The sequence below is a fragment of the Crocodylus porosus genome, unplaced genomic scaffold (assembly GCF_001723895.1).
Source record: "Crocodylus porosus isolate Cpor-Errol unplaced genomic scaffold, CroPor_comp1, whole genome shotgun sequence".
NCBI classification, from domain to species: Eukaryota; Metazoa; Chordata; order Crocodylia; family Crocodylidae; genus Crocodylus; species Crocodylus porosus.
The window spans coordinates 58,188,371-58,209,387 of record NW_017728949.1 but is presented as its reverse complement, the minus strand read 5'-3'; the positions used below and the strand labels follow the sequence as shown (position 1 = coordinate 58,209,387).

At 46.6% G+C, this 21,017-nt stretch overlaps 1 protein-coding gene across 2 annotated transcripts in view; it reads right to left on the bottom strand.

Moving 5' to 3' along the window:
• GLI2 (GLI family zinc finger 2) overlaps positions 1-21,017 on the bottom strand; it is a 212,108-nt gene that overhangs the window by 52,696 nt on the left and 138,395 nt on the right. For both annotated transcript variants that reach the window (XM_019554088.1, XM_019554089.1), the window contains exon 3: positions 2,055-2,257. In XM_019554088.1, the coding sequence (XP_019409633.1) occupies positions 2,055-2,257 (203 nt within the window). The remainder of the gene's footprint in view (positions 1-2,054; positions 2,258-21,017) is intronic.

The window sequence follows — 21,017 nt, the reverse complement described above, 5'->3', positions numbered from 1 at the left end:
AAACTGATCTATTATAGCATGGCCCACAGCCACCAGCTCGACACACCTGTGCTCCACACCATTCACTATGCTGCCTTCGCGTCCCATCCAGAAATCACATAATGGGACATTTGTGCTGGCACTGAGGATCTCCGGTGGACTGGTTTATATTCCACCTTAGTCCCACAATGCACCGGGGGATCAACTGGGGGCTTGTGAATGAAACCCCCAGCATGGGTGTATATCAGGCATGCTTTATGGACTCCTCTGATACCTTTCCCTTCTGCAGCCAGAGAGAGACCCTGGGACATGCCTACCTCATGTACTGTGGCCCCTCTACCCTCCTCGAGAACTTGCTACTGAGGTCCCAGCTATGTTTTCCCCCACACCTTTCATTTTATACACACCCCATCCACAAAGTCCTGGGACCTTCCAATTAATTTCTTTTTGGCCCTGGCCAAGCTCTCCATCCACCAGACTGGGAAGGAGGTGCTGGCCAGAGAGAACCTGAATGACTGTGGGGCTGTCTTCCAGCCCCCGGCCGTCACTGGGTGGCTTCACAGCTCAGTATCCTTCTTCAGCATCTTAGTTATTAACTTATAATCTACACTCCTGTTCCTTTCTTATATTTGGCCCCATGGAGCTGGTTGTACATCTGGTGGCCTCTCTCCAGCCCGAGGAGGGCTTGTCATTCCAGATGACCCTGGGCCCACCATCAATGTATAACAAATGGGCCTTCCTCTCCAGGCATGCACCTTCAACATTTCATGCACGCTCTTTTACAACTAATCTCCCCAGAAAATATTCCCGATTTACATTGCTGCAGTGGAAAACAGAACCAGACTGATTCAATGGAACGGGACAAATCCTCTGTGGGTGCAAAAGCTGGCATTAGTAGAGAGTTTGGCCCCGCATCTATGCAGGCTTCCAAAAGGCCACATCTGTATTTCAATGGCTTCTGAAATGCTTTCGGGAACAGCACCTGCTTTGTGTTTCTCCCCTTTCATACCTCAAATACAGGGATTTTAGCATAATTTAAACTCGGTCAGCTTATGCGAGGTCTCGGCTTGCTGAGCTAAGGAAGAGGGGAGCTGTACTGAATCAAGCCTGAAGCTTGGGAGCGTCTGGGTTACAAATGTGCAATAGGGCCTGCAGACTCGGTGCATCAAACACTAGGCTTTCATAACCCCGCTCCTTGGCAAGGAACCATAGAGGACTGGAAATACGAAGGAAGGAGGTCTGCAGGCTCCTCTCTTCTTTACATCAAGATATCTGCCGCATGAGAGGGGTTAGGAGCAGGCGGCCGCGTTGCAGTGGCTACAGCAGTATGCCTTTAAGAAGTCGATGAGCCCTCTAGCAGGCCCCATCGTTTTCGACTGCAGGAGCCATCCGACCCCGAGAGCGGCAGCGTGTACGCACAGCGAGGCCTTGTGTGTTTGTACCCAACATGAGCAGGCCTGGTTGTTTGGGACCCGAAAGCGCGTCTGGGATTTCCTCATATTTTTTACGTGCGTGGAGAGCGAAGACGCAACAAACTCTCGGAGCAACTGCGGCACTGTCGGAGGGCGATGGGACTCCCGGGGGGACCCAGCGCCAGAAAAGCTCATCAGAGAGTCAAGACTGCAGTAAAAGAGAGCACAGCTTTAACCAAAATATTTACGATGCGAGCCAACACCCATAGCTATTCTCACGCTCGGGTTTTGCAAGGCAGTGATGCAAACCAAATGTAGAGCTACAGACCGGTGCAGGGGGGAAGCGGGGGAGGAATATGGCTCGCCCACTTCACAGAGCAGCCTGCAGATCCTTGGGTTTCAGTGAATTTGGGGCTGGTGAGCAGCCCCCGATCTACGACGCGGAGACTGCACAAGCAGCCGCACGGTGAGCCCACCAGCGTAGCGCCAGCTCCCCCCGCCCCACTCCTCCCATCCGCCTCGACTAAAGGAGAGGATTTCTAGGGCCACGCTCCTTCGTGGCTGGGGAGGAGGCAGAGGTCAACAGGAACCGATCTAGGATCTCCGTCCTTTCTTTGAAAAGCTGCCAGAGGGCCGGCGGTCGAGATGCGGCGCAGCACTTACCGTCGGCGGGGCTGAGGCCCCGGGCAGTGGAGATCATGGAGAGGGTCGGGCTGCTGTGCACGGAGCGGAGGTAGTGTTCCATGTGGGGGCTCACGTAGGGGTGAGGGGGGTTGAACGGCGACTCACCGGGTCCCGCCGGGTGAGGAGAAAGGCGAATGAGGGAGATGTCGGAGATAACGGGGCTGCCACTCAGGGCAGGAGGCCTGCGGAGGAAATGAAACATATACTGTCAAGTCCTTTCCAAGTTCGCTAGCATCTCTTCAGGCCTTTAAAAAAAAAAAAAAAAATGTTTTTTTTAAACCAGAAAACATGACTTCTGGGTTCTTTCCCAGATCCGACTTGCTGTCTGACCTGATGCAAGTCATTTCAGTGACTTGCGCCTTTGCTTTTGCCTTCTATAACATGGCCGCAAGCTGGGCAATAGGAAGATAAACCATTGCCATCACCGAATGGGCTGACTATGCATCATGCTGCCAACAGCTAACAAAGAGGATCTTTATCAGCAGTGGAGGAAGATGATGCCCAGCAGCTTCGCTACCGTTATAGCACGTGACGCTGTGATAGGGAAGACATTGCGCAGTCACAAATTTGCCACCCACCCTGACATCACAGGGATGCTGAGAGTGGTTTCAGGCATGCTTGCTCTGCGCACTGAGGTCTCAGGGCCAAGCCAGCACCAGGGCCCAATACTGCCCTTGTCAAAGGTTTTGTTCTTCCAGTTGTAGACTTGCGATGGAAGATACAAGCCCACTGCCATCTCCTGCTGAGAGGGAAGGGACAGGCCAGCCTTGGTTCTCTTGCGAACCGGCTCACAGTGAGGACACAACGCTACTCAGGGCGAGGGAGACGGAAAGGAAGAGACCAGCGAGCAGGACCTTAGAGGAGAGTTATCTGCTGGTCCACAAGTCAGGAGGATGGACAGGACAGCCAAAGGCAACAGACACAAGGAGCAATCGTAAGGCCTTCTCCGCAAGCATGCAGGTGCGTGTGCTAAGGATGCCTTTGTGCACGGCAGCTTGCTCTATTTTTGGACCTGCATACCTCACGTTTAATGCACATTTGGAGCATCTGGGAAGGGGCTTAAGCTAGTGTGCTGCCAATTCGAACCCTGATTCACCTCCCTCTGCGGAGACAAGCTCTACATTTCAGGCAGGGGTGTGAGACACAGAGGACAAACTGCCAATGCTATCAGCACCCATGGACACAAAGGCAAGAAGCTCCAGACTGGGGTGTGATTCTTGCTCAGCCGAGGGTGGCCTTGAATCCCCATTTACTTTTTGAGAGCTCTTCTGTCACTTGCCACCGACAGGACACTGTCCCTCAAAGGAGGTCGCAGCTGCCACAGTCACTGTGTCAATATAGTGGTTCTCATCCGGGTGCTGCAAGCTCCTTCTGAGGGTGTAAGATAAGCGCTCGGGCCCTATGCAAGGAGGTAAGGGGAGGTTTGTCTCTACCTGGCTCCAGTGCAAAGGATGAGGACAGAAGCTCACTCCTCGACCCTGTGTGAGAGGTTAAGGGCTTACTCCGCTCTCTCTATGCAAGGAGCTAAAGCACAAGCTCCTCTGTGCGGGCTCCAGTGCAAGGAGGGAAGATAATGATTATGGAGGGGTGCTGGTGGCATACACAGGATGAGGACCACTTAAGTAGTAGTGCAGTAGGTTTGGAAAGGAGGAGTATTTGAAGTGGGGAGTGATTAGATAAAGTCCCTGCTTTCTACCCCATACACTGGGCATGTAGTGCATTTTTATCCCTGGGAAATACCAAGTGCTAGAAATGCCGGCGAGGGAGGGAGTGTACAGACATTCAAGCCTGAAATCACCCCTTCTCTGTTGCCCTGGTGGGACCCTGGTCAGGGGAAGGCTGGGGGAGGAGGGAGCATCTCAATTCCTCCCGTGATCAGGAGGCGTTGAGCTGAATGTCCCCGTGCCTTCCCCGGACAGGGAGAAGCTCCGGCTTAAATCCTCTCGATCACGGGAGGAGCTGAGCGGGAGTGTGCAGGTGCTCGGTCTGGCACGAGACATCTCCCGAGGTGCAAAGCAGACCGTAGTCTCCCTCTGAGTGAATAATCTCTCCCAGAAAGACCTTTTCAATCCTCATCAAAACGCATGTATTGGATTTCAAAAAGCAGATTTTAATTTGCGTCATTGGGTTCCACCCAGCCATGGGATTCAACCTCACCATCCTTGCCTGGGCAAAGTCCCCACAGAAGTGAGACTTCCCCTGGAGAAGAGACCCAGTAATTTGGTAGATGGCCATGTCTTCCTACAACAATAACGGGATGCCTAATTCAACGCAGAAGCAGCTGCTCCAGGAGTAACAAGGGTTGAAGGATGCCACCACAAGCTTCCAAACCTACTTAGATACCTTGGTAGCAATAATGCCAGCTACACTTGCTCTACAGTTTTGTTCTCTGTGATAAAATACAGGTCTGAATTTTGCTGGCTGGTAGTCCCAATCCTGAGCACCTTCATAGGCGATGAAGAAAGGAGCTCCTCCAAGCAAAGCTGACAGTGCCAATAATTTTAACATTTTGATCTGGTATCCAAAGAGCTCATGATGCTGAATAGAGAGAAAAAAGCTACAAGCCACGCCTTGAGGGGTACAGAGTCAAGGCTAGATACCAGAAATGCCATCAGACTAAAAAGAGAGAAGTCTGCGTCTTGTTAGAGTTAAATCAACTACATTTAGATTTAATTAGGGTTGGTGTAGAAATATTGGGACCATTGCTGAGGGCAGAACGTGTCACTGATTGTGGGTTTGGAGGAAGACTCTGAAGCAGGAGGAAGCCGGTTTTGTTGCATGTGGATTCCAAGACCAGGCACACCGGGCAGTGTAAAAGTGCGGAGATGCTTGCAAATAAAGGGCCTAAAGGATCCATGGGATTCAAGGCTAGAAAGCGTATAAAGTTGCGGACACGTGACAATTACGATGGAGCAATTTACCCGGAGTTTGCTCTGTAAGAGAGGTGCTCAACCCCTGGCCCAAGGAGCCATGTCATCTGGCCCACCAGGCTCTCCGTGGTTCCAGAAATTTGGTGGTGGGGAGCAGTGGCAGAGCACTGCTGCTCATCTGCTACTCAATTTATAGGCCGCTGGGGAGCTAGGTGGGCCGGGGAGTGTGGCTGTGCACGCTACATCAAGTGCACAGGTCTGGGGCGATGCGAAGCTGCATCTGGGTGCATAGGGCCAGGCTGAGGTGGTGCACAGTCTGATTGGGGTGACCCCAAATTGGGCATGGGAGGTCAAACTGCGCGCGTGAACCCTGCAGGGGAGACGGCCTGAAGACTGGCTCTGTGCCACTCGTTCACCCTGCACGGCTGAAGCGCTGAACACCGCTGCTCTGCACATGGCCAGTGCTCTTGAACAAGACATGCTTACAGGTCTGCCACGGGGTGGCAGGAGAGCCGGTTCACACCGAGTGGAGAGCTGCCCTGGAAATTAAACTTATGCAGGGAACGTCTATATCCCATCTAGTCGCGTTCGTAAACATTTCCCGAGGAGTAACTATATTCTGGATAGGAGTGATTTATTACAATGCAGAGCGGTGCATATGTCTGCTTCACTCTTACTATATGAAGTCACTTTACCCTCTTCCAAACACCTTGCGTCTGCACCCGCAGTGGGTTAGTGGTGGGCAAGCAATAGGATGGGACTTGGGCTGGTTTATGAAGGACTCTGCATCCAAATGGTCAGATGAGCCATTGCTGAGTGCACAAAACTCCCTCCCCGTCTGTACACACGTGTGCAACCACATGAGTGAAGCTCGGTGTTTGGACTCCGAGAACCTCAAGATACAGATTGTGTCCTATACTAGCAACTGTTCAGATGCATTTTCATTTATTTATAATATCACCAAAATGACACATAAACCTAACAGAAGCCTTCCAGCCTTATCTAGCAATTTATGGGGGTGTTTGTCTTTCTTTGAGCTTCTATGGGCTTCTCTTTGTCTTTCTGATAAATCAGTAGACCCAGCAGGCCTTTGAACACCTTTTGCTGACGTGCAATAAATTAAATGTCTTTTAAAATATTTATAGTTGTAAGCACTCTCTTGTAGTGATACAATCTGCGGCTCAACAAGGTAAAACACAGGGCAGTAAAGACCTATCATTTATAAGCATCAGTATCCAAAACACACACGTTTGCACACTTTCGTCAGAGCGACTCCTAATTTTTCTCTGGTGTAACCAAGAGCAGAATCAAGTCCATTACATTTTATAGCTCTGAAAGACAAACTTATGATTGCATGGCTATTTCAAACCTCATAACCTCCCCACCTGCGCTACTATGTCATTTTGTTACCAAAATTATGTAGGCAACTTAAGCCTCTTTCCAAAACTGCCCTGTCCCAGACTGTGTGGCCCATGTGTGTAGCACGGGGCACCGAGTGGTACAACATTCCCTGTATTTCGAGCATGACATCATTTCCAACGCCCAGCATGCCTGCAGAGCTCAACGAAGCCCGGGCTTCGCTTTTGGTTAATAGGGTTCCTGCTAATAAGACGGCTGTTTATGAAATCTATTAATTTATTTCAGGGGTGCAGGAGGGAAGAGAAGTGAATCAAAGACTCTGTTCAACATTTAGTTTCAATTCATTTCTAATAATCTCCGCCGCCTCATCTGGAAAATATGAAACGGGATTAAAAAAAAAAATGATGTCATTAAGAAAACATCTGACTAATTTTTCTTCTGACGAAGCCTTAATATAAGTGAGAGGAGATGTAAATTAAAAGCAGCCCCAATCTACTCTGGCCCACGGAGCCTGCCTTAATGCATAAGCCATGAAAGAAGTTTTCTTACATATACAATAAGTCCTCTCTTTCATCAATACTCAGAGCTTCTCCCAAGAGGGTCGTGAAGGTCTTTGATGCAGGCCTGAAACTATGTATTACTAGGTTTACGAGCCTTCTGAGCCTACCCTGATCAAACTGTGAGGCCGACTTCTAAAATGCATATAACAATATGCAGGACTGACTGTTCATTTTCTCCGTGCTAAATTGGGCAGAAGTTTTTGGACTAGGAAAACTCCACCCCGGCTAGAAAAGGAAACGCAGGATAAAACCAACCCGGATTTCGATGATGGTGCATGCAAATGGAAACCGTGGCCTGTATTACTGCACAAAATTAATCTTTGGTCAGAGGAAAATGGACCGACTCTCAAGAGATCTTGGGTCATGAATTGATTTGCCACGCGTCCTTCAGCAAATTCCTTAGCTCCTCTGTGTCCTTGGTGAAGCTTGACTTATTCTGGAGAGTGAAAAGGGGTTGATGTCAGACACTGCTGAGATAGTGGGCAGTGAGGGCAGACCGTTGAGCCGTGGCCGTTAAAACCAGCCTGCGTGTCAGCCGGCAATAGTGGCTAGTTTGGGGGTGCCAACCTCCCCCAAACTCTGCCCGTGCTCTGTTTCTTCATGCCCTATCTGTAAAACGAGAATCGTAGCAGGCCTGTTCTTTGTCTCGGGTCGGGAGAGTAAATTCTCTGCGGCAGGGACTGTTTCCAGCTCTGTGTGTTCAGTCCCTACCACAGTGGGGTGGCAGTATCTGGTAGCACCTCTAGGGCTAGGGACAGAAGTGACACATAAACCGGTTTAAGTGATCAGAAATGGGTTTAAACTCGTCACAGAACAGAAGGTCAGAGTACATAAACCAGTTTCAAAATGGCTGAAATCGGTTTAAGAAAACCTGGTTAAATGAGATTTAACTGATTTGGGTCAAACCAGTTTATGAAACTTCTGTCGCAGACCCTTTCCTGGTTCAAGTTAAATCACAGTCCCCCAGCATCCCAGCATGCTTTGCAGTCCTGGGCTGGGCTGGGCTGTCTGCTCCAGAGAACAGGGCTGGCCCTGCCCCTCTGCTCCCTAGCTGGGGGTGGAGCCAGCCCGGGGGTAGGGGGCAACCCAGCTGGGGATGCAGCCCAGTCTACTGGGGGCTGGGGGAGTGAGTGCCCCCCAGGCAAACCCTAGCTGTAGGCTGGGGTCAGGGTTAAACACCCCTTCCCCCACTCAAACTTACGCTGGCTGCAACTGTGGACAAATCCCAGTGGCACCTAGAAGCAGGAAGAGGAATTAATGAGCAACCCTGCAGAGTCCTGATGTTGTGATGGCAGACTGCAAATCCCAGAGACCCTGGGGGTAGCAGGAAGAGGAAGTGAATATATAGCCAGAGAGCTGTGCTCCAGCATCCCGCGCCCCCCCCCGGCAAATGTCGGTTCACTTCTGTTTCAATTTAATCTGTGCAGCTTAAACTAACTTGCAAAGACTGAATCGAATCAGCCCTGGGCTTTTTGACTGTCTGTATCTAGCCTACATGTTACTTAAATTATATATAAGCTACAGCAGAAGCAGGAGCAGGAGCCCAGAACTAACAGTCACCTAACAGGACAAGTGCCAAAATAACACAGCTGTTGTCAGCTGCCTACTAATATTAACCCATAGCGACCAAGGGACGAGATGCTCCATTTGCGATTCTGCCCTCGTCTCCCCAAACGTTGCTTTCTCCCCCACAATAGGCAATGGCTCCATCCCCATTTGAGTTATACTAGTTCCTAAAGTCTCAGCTTAGAAGGGTACCTTATTGTGTGAGATACTCTACAAAGACATAGCGAGAGACAGGGAGCTGGAAGAGCTGACATCTAAACAGACCAGACAATGGGCAGAAGAAAGAACATTATTATTGAGCCCAGTGTTGCAGCTGGCAAACTGAGGCAGGGAGAGGTTAAGTGACTTACCAGGGAGCACAATCTAGGGTCTGGAAACACTGCTGGGAGCCAAACTCAAGGCAGAGACATAGTCCATCCTTCAAAACCTTTACCCTCCAGATATATCCTCATCCTCAAAAGTGCTTCCACCCTGTCTATGGCTGGTTTTCTCCACATCTGCTGCCTCCCCACCTGCGCTCTAGAGGGCAAAGGGACACTTCTCATCGTGACCAGCTATGCCAGCATTGGACCAATTTCTATTCCTCTGTATTTGTTCTGAGCTTCTTGGCTGAGATGAAGCTCTGACCTCTCTTCGGGGACAACATTGTGCCTTTGCAAGACTGCGGACTGAAACACACAGGTGTCCTCTAACTCCTGACTCCAAATCTTGAGGTCTCCTCCTCTTCTGCATGTTCAGAAGTGTACCTAACCCTCTAACAAAAATATATACCGCAGCATTGACACAATACATCGCCTCCATGAACACAGCCCCTAACGCTGGGTTCACTTCCCAGGCAGGAAAATTCTCAGCAGACATCCTGGGGGCTTCATGCATTTCCCTAGCACTCCCTGCCCACAGTCCTGAGACGTTCGACTATATTGGCAGAAGAGTTCATCGTTCTTTCCGCTGGACCCTGCAGACAGCGGGAAAAAAGCACCTGGCCAGAAATCCCTTTAAATCCCCACCTCCAGGGCCAGGAATACAGCTCTGGCACCACAATTTGCAGTCATGAGAAGGTTTAAGATTATTCCAACAGCTGCCAATGGCTCTCTCCAGAGGCATGCTGCTCTGTCCTCCTTGTCAGCGCTGAAAGCCACCCCGCTGTTTCGGGGTCTGATGTGCATTCCTCCACAGACAGAAGATGAGGCAGCTCAGCGGTTGGCGTGCGACAAGAGTGTAGGAACAGAACTGCCAGCAAGACAATGCATTAACAGTTGACACCCGGCACAGCAGGAGATGAGGAATTTTTGGTGGTTTCCTGGCAGGCCAGGAACTTCCCAATTGTCCCTGCTCCAGGGGGCTTGGCGGGGAGAAGGATATGCTTAATTTTCCTACCACCTGTGTCACCTTGATGCTGCGAAACAAAACCCAGTGAAAACAGCTTATACAAAATCAGCATCGTCTGCAATATGCCCGAAAGCCAGAGCCTTTTAAGCAAGCTGTAGTCAAGAGGAGCCATGCTTGGTAGCAGCAGCCTCGTACTTAAGCGGCAGTGCCGTGTCTTCCTTTGACACCGCTGTCCAGTGACAGGCCTCCCATCAGGAGGTGAAGTCTCCTCCATCTCGCTAATAAACCTCCTTCAGCAGTTCAACAAAAAAGCACCCACCCTCCTTCATCTACCCCCATGAACCTTTGTTTTTGGTGTAGCAGATGACAGGTAGAAAGGACTTAGGAGCTGTTCAGGACCCCTGAACAGTAAGAATATTTACCTATAACACCTTCCACTTGGTGCAAACTAAGGAGCCCCAAGTTGGACCCGACATCTTCATCCTGGCATCTCTCCATTGGCTTCAGTGATGAGTGACAACGATTTACAATAGTTGAAGATTTGGTTCCCTGCACCCCTTGTGAAGTAGGCCTGGAATACAACTTCCATTTTACAACACAGTAAAATGAGCATCTTGCCAAGAGCTAATAAAAGGTAGGTCCAGTGCTAGAAAAGGAAAGCCAACTGGTAAACCCATCGGTAGAGCCAAAGATAGACCCAAGGAGCCATCTTCCCGGTGTCTTTCTCTAGTTGCTGGACAACCCTGTGGAGGGAAGGGAGTGGAGGATTCACAGTGGCTCAGCAGTTGACTATCCTACCACTATATGACAAATATCTCAATTTGGTCACTGTAAGGCACCAACATTTTGAGGCGTTTCCAGGCAAAATGCTCCCCCAGTCTTATGTGTTTGGATGGATTGGACACGTGTCCTTGTTTGTACCTCTCAGGGGTTGGCAACATCCCCTTCACCACTGCTCACAAGGGCCTGTGTGTATTGCTACGCTCCAGTGCATGGTGCATGACACAGTATCGGTAAAAGGTGTCTTTTATGACCCCTGTGCTCAAGAAGCATCCCCGCTGATCAGCACTGTGGTACCATCGCTTCTTGAAACCAAAACCCCTTTGGGCTGAGGGTGTCTTGAGGGCACCAGGAATTCAGAGGAGATACCAGTGGTTCTCAGGCATTTTCATGTGTAAATAAGTTCAGTGAGCTAGTCAGCAAAAAAAGGCAGAGGTTTTCATTTTATTTTTTTTAATAAATTGGCAGACGAGTAGTGTGGGCAGCAGCCCAAGCTTCCATGGGAGTTATTTATGCCACGAACCGGGAGCGGTGCCGTTTTCTAATCCCTCCACTGTCCTGCTTGCATGCAATGAGCTTGGGTGCTTCTAGAAGCTGAACACGTATGAAATCCATCCCTTACTTGGTCATTCTGCAAGTGCCTTCCCACCACAGCCCCCTGCTTCGACCTCTGCTCGAGGCACTAGTAGTGTATTAAAGCTGAGCTGTGGGCTGCCAAGGGAGCTATTAGAGCAAGGTAATTCAGTGGCGGGGAAAGGGTTGCAGACCACTCTACAATTGCCTGGACCTTCTGCCTCATCCCCTATGATCTCCTTTCTCACTACATATGAGACACCCCCCCACCCAAAGTGGGTGCATTGGAAAAGGCTGGTTTCTGTCTTCTCCACCACCTCCTGTCCCATACCAGATGCATGCTAATGAGGAATCAACTTGGCATGGCTTTTGAGTTATTAACGCAAGAGTTAAAGCAGTTGCGTGTCTGTGAAATAACGGTTAAATAAAAAGCAGAGAGGAGGAGGACGATTAACTAGCACTGAAGTCCCAGGACTAGTTTAAATTACTGTTTATGTGCCAAATGCATTCATTCTGTGAATAACGTGGGGGCAAATATTTTCCATATGCTTCATGTCCTATGGATCCTCATAGATAATTGTTTTGTTATGTAATCAAATTGCATATTTTCTAGAGAGCAGTGAATGCCAAGACGCCCTTGAGAAACAGAGGCTGGTCATGGTAAGGAGCAGTGGGTGCATCTACATCAGGGGCAGGCAATTATTTCGGGTGGAGGGCTGCTTACTGAGTTTTGGCAAGCCATCAAGGGCAGAAAAATATTAATTTTCTAAATTTTTAGGGGCCCTGCGGGTCGGATAGAATGGCCTGGCAGGCCGCATCCATCCCGCAGGCCGCATTTTGCCCACCCCGATCTACATGTTTAATTTATATGATGCAATAAACTCTGGAGATGTTTGAATTGGAGTCAAATGCTCCCAGGTGCAGTGTCTACACATGCACCTGCAACAGCAGCAGTTTGAGCTGGGATGGAGGATGCCCGGGCTAGCTGCAGGCTCAGGGGGTCAGCCCCGAGCTCTGGATGGCAGCATTAAGGGGTGGAGGCCCCACACTTTAGCAACCACATACCCCATCCAGCCTCTGTCACTGTCTACACATGCATTTGGATGCACTTAATTACTCCATTGTACTGTCCAAACAGTACTATCCTATGGCAGAGCTAACTAAATGCACTGTGTCCTAATACTGGCATGCATGTAAACTGTGATGCTTTACTGCGGAGCTTATTAGTTAACTCGGCAGTAAAGTGCATGCGGAGATGTGCCTGTGTTACCTAGCAGTGATCTGCTAAAAATTAAAGAACAAAAACAGCCAAATAAAAACCCACCTTCTTTCCTAAAACAGATAAATTACCCTTGGCCTGATTTTCAGAGTTTCTAAGCACCTTCTCCTCTACACAAAATCAACAGAGAAAGAGGGGGGTCACTAATGCGTCTTTCAGCCAAAAGTCCTCCATGTGTGACAGGGACACTAAAAATTATTCCTCCAGGAAACCTGAAGTATGAGATTCAGCTTTTAAATTTATCAAGTCTCATCAGAACCCTTAATTCAAGAGTGTTTATTTCTGATGGAAAACTTTTTTTTTTTAAACCAATAACAGCAAGACATCACCACATTTGCAAGGCAACTATGGGGCAAAAATACCCTAAGTGACAGCCCTCAAAAATGAGGGATATTTAAGAATTCAGACCAGGCCCCTAATCATCTCGTTTGTGGCCTATGTGGTCGTTGACAGAGATTTTTGTTTGCTTGTTTTTAAACGTAAAAAAAGTGAAGAATCTACAACTCGTGATCTGCTGGGAACATGAGATATTAGCTGCCTCGTGCCAGTGACTTTAAAAGAACCTGGATCATTCTTTTAATGGGGTGAATGGGAATCGTTCAAATTTCACAGGCCCCTCGGCACTGAAACTAGCTGATAGTTACTTTATAAAAATGGCCTGCTGCTGGAATATGATATCCATATCTGATGATATCCATCATCGAAGGATCAGCCTGCCTTACAAAATTTGGGGGTTACCATCACAGAAACTCCATCCCTGAGACATGCCAGGTAAGGACACTGCATTTGGTCCCAGGAGATGTGAGCTCAAAGTCCCTGCTCTTCCTATTGAGTGATGGTTGGGAAGTCCTCTATTAAATAAGGGCAATTCTATCTGTTTGGTAAAGTGCATTAAGATTAAGCAAACTTTATGAGATCTAGGTGTTACTGTTGTTAACAATAATATTAATAAAATGGTAATTACTTTTAGCACTCACAAGAGACCGTCTTTGAGATGATCAACAGAATCGAATGAAAATGATTAAAGCTTCTCTGTAAGAGATCAACAGTCACATTTTCATAGGCCTCGAGTTTTCATCACTCTCCTCAAATTTTGCTTTTGTGCAGGGAAAGCATGCCAAAGAAAGAGTTTTTGACTGTGTGTGTGAGTTCCCAATGGAACAGCTTACCAAAGGAAGTGGTAAAATCATCATCACTGGGAAACTAACTCAAAGATATGCTTTAGCCCAACCACATTTTATTGGTCTTAAATAGCAGAGAAGAATAATTCCTTCCACTGCAGAAATTATTGGGTGGAATTTTATGGCCTGTGTCACAGATGTTAAACTAGATAATCACAGTGGTTATTTTTTGACACTAAAATGTATGAATATAAAAATCCTTGGACAGGATTTGTGGTTAAAGGCATTGATTTCACCAGCAGGTAGGCAACCAGACACTTGAGAAAATCCCACTAGGTATCCAGCAGGATTTTAAATGCGTCTTGAAGCTGTCGATTTGCCACTGGTTTCAAAGCAATATCGGGTCCCTAAAAAAAATAAATGCATATTAAAATCGATTGCAATCAGTTGAGAATTTCATCCAATTTGTAAAATTGTGTTGGGGGAAAAAAATTGATTTTTTTTTAAATGTTAAAATATTCTATTCGCATTTTTCATTTTAAATTTACCTACATTCTAAGATCATAAAAGCTTTAGTTTGTCCATAATGCTTTATTTGTACTCTGATTGGTTGTCTGAAACAACCAATCAGAGAGCTCCAAGAGCATGCTGGATGGGAGATGGCAGCGGGGACGGTGTGGCTGGAGCGGGGGGCCAGGCCAGCAGCTGGCCTACGCCCCCTCTGGTCCTGCTCCCTGCAGGCAGCAGTGGCACGGGGTAGAGGGAGCTGGAGGGGATGGTGGGGCAAATGTCCCACGGGCTCCCCCCTACCCACCCTTCCTGGGAGACGGTGGCAGCGCAGGGTGGTGCGCAGCAGTGCTCTGTCCCCACCCGCCCCATCATTCCTAATGGGCAATTGGCTAGTGTAATTATAAAAAAGTTAAGAAAAAAATCATTAACATGTTTTTTCAATGTGGGATAAATATGTTTGTTTCCTTGTATTTTGGTTCATGAGGAAACCCAAACAGAACTTAATTCTGGGTTGACACAAAAATGTTTTTTTCATAGCTGGAATCTAGTTAGTAGAATTTTTTTTAAATATTTTTGTCAGTTTAGCTAGTACATCTAAATACCAGTTATTTGCATAGCTACATCATGCTTTGTTTGTCTTAAATACTTAATCCCTGACCTTACAAAGGGTTACTCACATGCTTAAATGTATATGCTCTTGATAGTCTTACTGAAATCAATGGCATCATTCACCATGAGTAACGTTAGGCACATGTGCAATTTCATGAAGGATTGGAGTCTTATACTGTAAAATGTGCTGGGATGAACTGCATTTGTACAGCACCTTGCACAATGGGACCCTTAGATCAATGGATATCTGAGGTTTCTACTGAAATATCCATAAACAAATCATAGTAATATCCCAAGTGAAAGAAAAACTTGCATTTTTAATAAGCCACGTTGACCTCCATTGCACAACACAAACAAGCAAGACATCAAAGGCAAAAATTAGAGTTGATATGGGAGCTCCAAATCCAGATCAAATTAGCCTGGTTGAGAGGAGATCTTTGATTTAAGCTTAATAGTGGTGATTTTTTGTTTAACACTTAATCAGCTTCACAGACCACTGTGCAGACATATGTCCCCATAGCACATCAAAGCAAGTAAACATTGTTTCAGCTTCCAATATACTTTGTATCTAATTAAAAGACCCTTTAAGTAAAATAATTGAAGCTCTACAAGCCCACCTGTTCATACCTGCTCTCACCAATGGGTTTTGAAAAACACCGAGCCCGTACTCTGAAACAATCAGTGAACTGAATGGCCACATGATAGGGGGAAAAAAAATATTTTGGTCATCAATTAGTATCATGGGAGAAACAAGACTTTTTAAGAGAAGGCTTGAAGGAAGATGGCTGAGATGGGGAAAAGGCAGTTATGAGAGAGGCTACGTAGTTGAAACCGTGAAATGGAACCGATTTCTGCAAATCAGCAGAGGCTGGAGACAGAGGGAAAGGGAGAAAAGGGACTAAAATATTGCCGAACCTCAACCGTGGCCATGAGATGAATTTCAGCTTCATTCCAGCAGGCAAGAAGCAAACCAAGGGGTCTGGCAAGACACAAGGTCACCGTTTGGCAAGACAACAGTGACAGGAATGGCCTGAAAGGACCAATGTGTGAACCAAGGAGATGAGCAAGGCCTGGGCAAGATTTTGATGGCAGGGATGCAAAAGACGACTTTTCGAGATGTTGCCAAGGAAGACCTGAGAAAGCTCATATCTGAGGCAGAACTGGAAAGATAGGGAAACTATCTGACACAGAAGTTAATCTCAGATCTGTTCTTGGTAGGTTTGCCCCTAAGAAGTCTCATGCAATATTAGTATATTTAGGGGGACACCTTTACTAATGTCTGGCAGAGGAAAACTTTCATTCAAGTTCTGTAATGTTTCAGCATGTTTGAGTGGCCTTTTCTTCCTTTGAAGAGGCTTGAAGATGAATTCAAAGGGGTTTGACTTACCATTTAAAGAGCTATCTTTTAAAAATACTTATGATGCCCTTCTGCCAAAGACTCCAAGAGCCAGAAAGAGGTTTTACTAACCTGTTTGTGGAAGCTGTGGGTCACTGGGATCTGTGTGCAGGGAAGAAACAAGAAGACAGAGAAAAAAATCCTTATGTGCTCATTAAATTTTAAATTCAGCTTGGCACCATGCTCCTCCTATCCCAGAAAACTGGAAAAAGAACAATTCCCCTTCATCACAAGTGTAAAGCAATCAACTAAGTGCAGCTTTACTTCAGGCAATGTTAACTGAAGGAGTTTATGCCTGACATCTATAATTTCATGATAACGAATTAGGTCAAGTCCTGCATTTCCTGGTATTCTGAATGCCCAAGAAGCTCATAACTTTCCTTTATACGCAAAATGTCAAGGAAAGGGCAAGTAATGTTATGCCAGCAGATCACAGCCAGATCATCTGGATGGAATAGGCTGTAAATACATGGAGGAATGAAAAATAAAACTTTGTTCTGGAACAATGCCTTGTGATATCAGTGGCCGTGTTAACACCTTCCCTCTGTTAGAGGAGATCCCCTGTTCCACAATCTGAAATGCTTAAATTCCTATACTGACCTAGCAGAAGGAAAAACTGTATCTTGTCTAGCTAAAAAAAGGATTGATAAAATCTTACTTCTTGGTAAAGTGCAAAGGCAAACCTGATAGACTTGGGCTTTTAAGAGCCTTGATGCTTGCTGTAAGTGGTATCACTCATTTGCCAACATCAGGTAACCAGAAAGTCATGACCAACAAGAGAAGAAACAGGAACCAAAATGGAAAAAAATATATGCAAGTCACTATAACATATCCATATACATGCGAGTGTGCACCTGGATACAGATCCGGTCTATACAGTGTTCATGGCACAGGCACTTCAAAAAGCACACCTACGCTAGTGAGCAGGATTTGGTTTGTATATAAAATAGATTGCAAGCTCTACGGGACAGGGAGTGTTTTTTTGTTGGAGGTGTTGAGTTGCACAGCAATATGGGGCCACCTCAACAGGATGTAGGGGTACAGGCAGTCCTCAGACTTAAAACACAATCGGTTCCTGAAAACTGAGTCTTAAGTTGAAACGTAACTCAGAACCCATTTTCCCATGTGAAACAATATTATAAATGGGGGATTGGTTCCTGAACCAAGGCCCGACACTCTATTTTTACCAAAAGTAACCCAGAATTTTGTACTCAATCACTTATAGATGAGTAATATAACTACATTAATGTATTTATATTGTAAATAGCAATCAAACTGATTTTGAAGGACTTCTTTGAGATGACTTTGCTGGACTTTTTGAAGGGCTCTTGGTTGGGCTTTTTTGAAGGGTTTTTGGCTGGAGGCTTCTCAGGAGTCATGGCTGCAGATTTTTCTGGACCTTGTCTGCTTTTTTAAAGACAGTGTCCAAGGAAGTTTGGATAGACATTCTCCAGGGAGATAAGCAATGCAGTGACATTGTTTGGTGGCATGGTGTGGCACTGGATCAGGCACTGTAAAGTCAAAACTCACATCAGAAAGCTGAAACAGGGTGTCAATTTATAAACATTGTAAGTGCAAAATGTTGTAACTCAAAACATTGTAAATTGAGGACTGTCTGTATAAACAGGCATCGTGTTGAAAACGGGATCAGCCGTGGCAGGCGGTGTCCCAGAAGAGTTGATCCACTTCACTGGCATCTATAGATGTCACTGGTGCTGTGGTCCTGCAGGCTCAGGCCCCTGCTGTTCCTGAGGCTTCAGGAGCCTGATCCCACGGGACAATGGCCATGGGTCCCACATCCCGACTCAAAGTGTGTATGTGCAGGTGGAGGGACCTGGGAACCCCGCTTGCCCTGAATCCAGGTGCAGCAGTGTGATACAAGTGTAACCCCCCGGCCTCGTATATTTTAGAAAGGAACATTTCAAAACGTGACAATCTTGGGAATGTCAGTGAGATGCTCTGGAGCAGGGATAGGCAAAATGGTGGATCCAGCTGACAGCCAGACTCCATGTCCCAGCAACCCCCGCCTGTATTGCTGCAGCCTGTTTCTGTGGAGACCCCGGGAACGGTATAGCTGGTGCCATGCCATCACGGTGCCACCACTCCTCTGGTCTCCATGAAAACCATCCACGGCGATGTGGACAAGGGCTGCTGGGAAATGGAATCTGCTGCAGCTGCAATCTGGCCCGTGGGCTGGATTTTGCCCACCCCTGCTCAGCGGGGATTTTTAACAGTTTGCTTTCTAAGGTTTTCATTTGTTGTTCAGTTGGTTTTATATTTGTTGTTATAGCAAAAAGATAAAATTTCAGATTATTTTTGTTGTATTCATTACTCTTCGCTGAGGAAAGTGTAATGCCAGGTATCCCATACTAGGTGCTGCTGGTTTTTATAAATACGTAGTGAACCCAGAGGGGTTGTGCATTTGGCACTGCAAGGCCCTTGCACACGCACCACAAAACTCTCCTACAGGGAGATTTCCAGGTGCACAGGATTGGGCCCCTGAAGCTCCAGGAGCCCCTGCCTGGGGTGGCTGGAGAGCCTGCACTCTCCTGCCATAAGCAAACAGACGGTCAGAAAAAGACGGCATAAACTATGACTAGGAATCGTCGTGCTCCCAAATGTAGGCATTTGAGACATGACAAAGGGCTAAGACATTTATTTGCTCGGGTTTTGTGCCACTATAAAAATATTTATGGGAGCAAAAAAAGGCAATGTCTGCTTGCAGCCTAGATGCTACTGCAATGCAATCAACCGAGATTGCTCAGCAATAAGCCACGACCACCAGCTGGCTCAACATCCAAGGACCACCAGTTCCCAAGCTATTCCACCATCAGAGCGAAAGGACTAATTCTGGGTGCTGGGAGCAGCAGGAGACCGCTAACTTCAGTGGATGAGCCACAAAAAGGATGCATGAAACGTTTAGCCAGCCTGCTGCATAGAAATCGGCCTATTAAACACAAGCATTACTGACATGAAAGACTGAGAGATGTAAATATCTAAGCTAGCTAGGATTTTTGGTTGCAGTTCACACGGATTTCTGCAGTACTTAATTATGCCACCACTTGACATACCTTAAACAGCTACAGCACATACAGAAAGCACCAAAGGGAAATATTCCTGAACAATATGTAGTAAATACATTGATTCTTAATAACAACAGCCCGCCCTAAATCCTTTCGCTGACAGGTTTAGTTGGACCAAAGGCCTCTTTCACATCCACTCTATGACAGTTTCCATCGTCGCATAAACACTTTGAAGTGCTGTAAGGCGCAGTAAAATGCTAGACAACCTACCAAACTGTCAATATTTCTTCTATTCTAAAAGGAAATGCTAATGGCACTCAAAGAGCTAGCTAAGGTGTAATGTAAGAGCCAGCTCATTTAACCTCTAATTTAACCCTCTACTTCAGTACAAATATACTGTGCAACTAACAATTACGTGAGTGACACCTGAGTGCAGTCCAAATTCTCCACTAAAAATGCATTTTGCTGGAAAATGGTCTTTTTTATTCTAAATGCAAATTTTCTTTGGATTTTTTTTTGGAAACTGTCTCACTGAAAAGCCAAGAAACTAAAAAAAGTTTCAACTTTTGCTCTTCATTCTGGTTTCTTTCCCTTACAACAAGCCTCACCTGTCCCCACCGTTCCTCCCTGCCCTTTTTTTAAATATACCTTGCCACTTGGAAGAGCAGAAGAACAGAAAAAAAGGGAGAGAAAGACACAGAAGAAACAAAATGAATGTTTTCAAAATGTGAACAAATCTCTTTTAAAAAAATCCGGGGTGGGGGGGGGAAGGTGGAGCACAAAATACTTTTCCCCACCCAAATTATCCAAGAAAACAATTTGGCCTTGTCAACTAGGTTAGCGGATAGCACAAAATCTGGCGAGGGTGAGGCAGAATCATTGCAAGAAAAATAAATCTGATGCACAAAAACCGAATAGGCTGTACAGTGAAATCCTGACTTCATTTAAGTCGACAGCAACACTGACATTGACTGTGACAGGGGAGGACTGCACGAGGTGGAAAGACCATGGTGCACTGGGCTCTTTTCACCCCACCGCCTGCGTACTGCAGCCTTCCCAACAAGCCTTCATTTGCAGACCTAAATGTTTCCCAACCAGTAACCTTCAAGCTGCATGGTCACGTGTCCAGCAACTAATCGTTTCCATCTTACACTTCATAAATAAGGAAGAAGGACCCGAGATTCCTCAGAGATGCAGCCCCAATGATTTACGCCAAAGAGCCAATGCCCAAAGTCAATGAGACGGTGAGTAATAGACCCTTGGAAAAATCACGCCTTCCTGACCCGATCCAAAAATCAACCGAACTCAGTGGGCGCCGGATCAGGCTCTGTTTGGATATCTTTGTTGTATTGCTGCTAACACATAAATAACTCGCGCTCCTAACGTCAGCAGAGCTCGATGTATACTAATAAAAACCTCCATCGCACTCTCGGCCTCTCGCCGTTGTCCAATGGGAGACCTGCCTGCCTCATCTCTCATTCTCTTATCTCACGCAGCTTTTTCTTATGCAGACACATTTCTGTATACACATCCCATTATACTTGACCCCCGGTTCACCCTGTTTCCATTACAACGCTGTAGACTCAACCAGACTTGCTCCAGTGCCAACTCCGTGCCGTCCTTCTCTGCGCAGAGCAGTAATAAAGAAATCACTGTTTTAAGCTGACAAAGAGCAGATTTCTTACTAAGTAAACACTGATGTTTTGGTAGGGAAATTAAGTTATAAAATTGTGTCTACAAAGAGAGACCATACAGATGGACTTTGTTAAGACACTGCAATACAGTCAACAGCAGTTAATTCAATTGCCTGCTACTTATCAATTTTTTTTTTAAAGGCTTATCCAGCATTGAAAATGCAAAGAACATTTCAGAGAAACTTCTCCTAGGTTTCAGAGTGATTTTTCTTCTTTTCCTGGGAAGAAGAAAAGGCAGCTGGTGAACTTCTGCAGTGAACACTGGATGTTTCA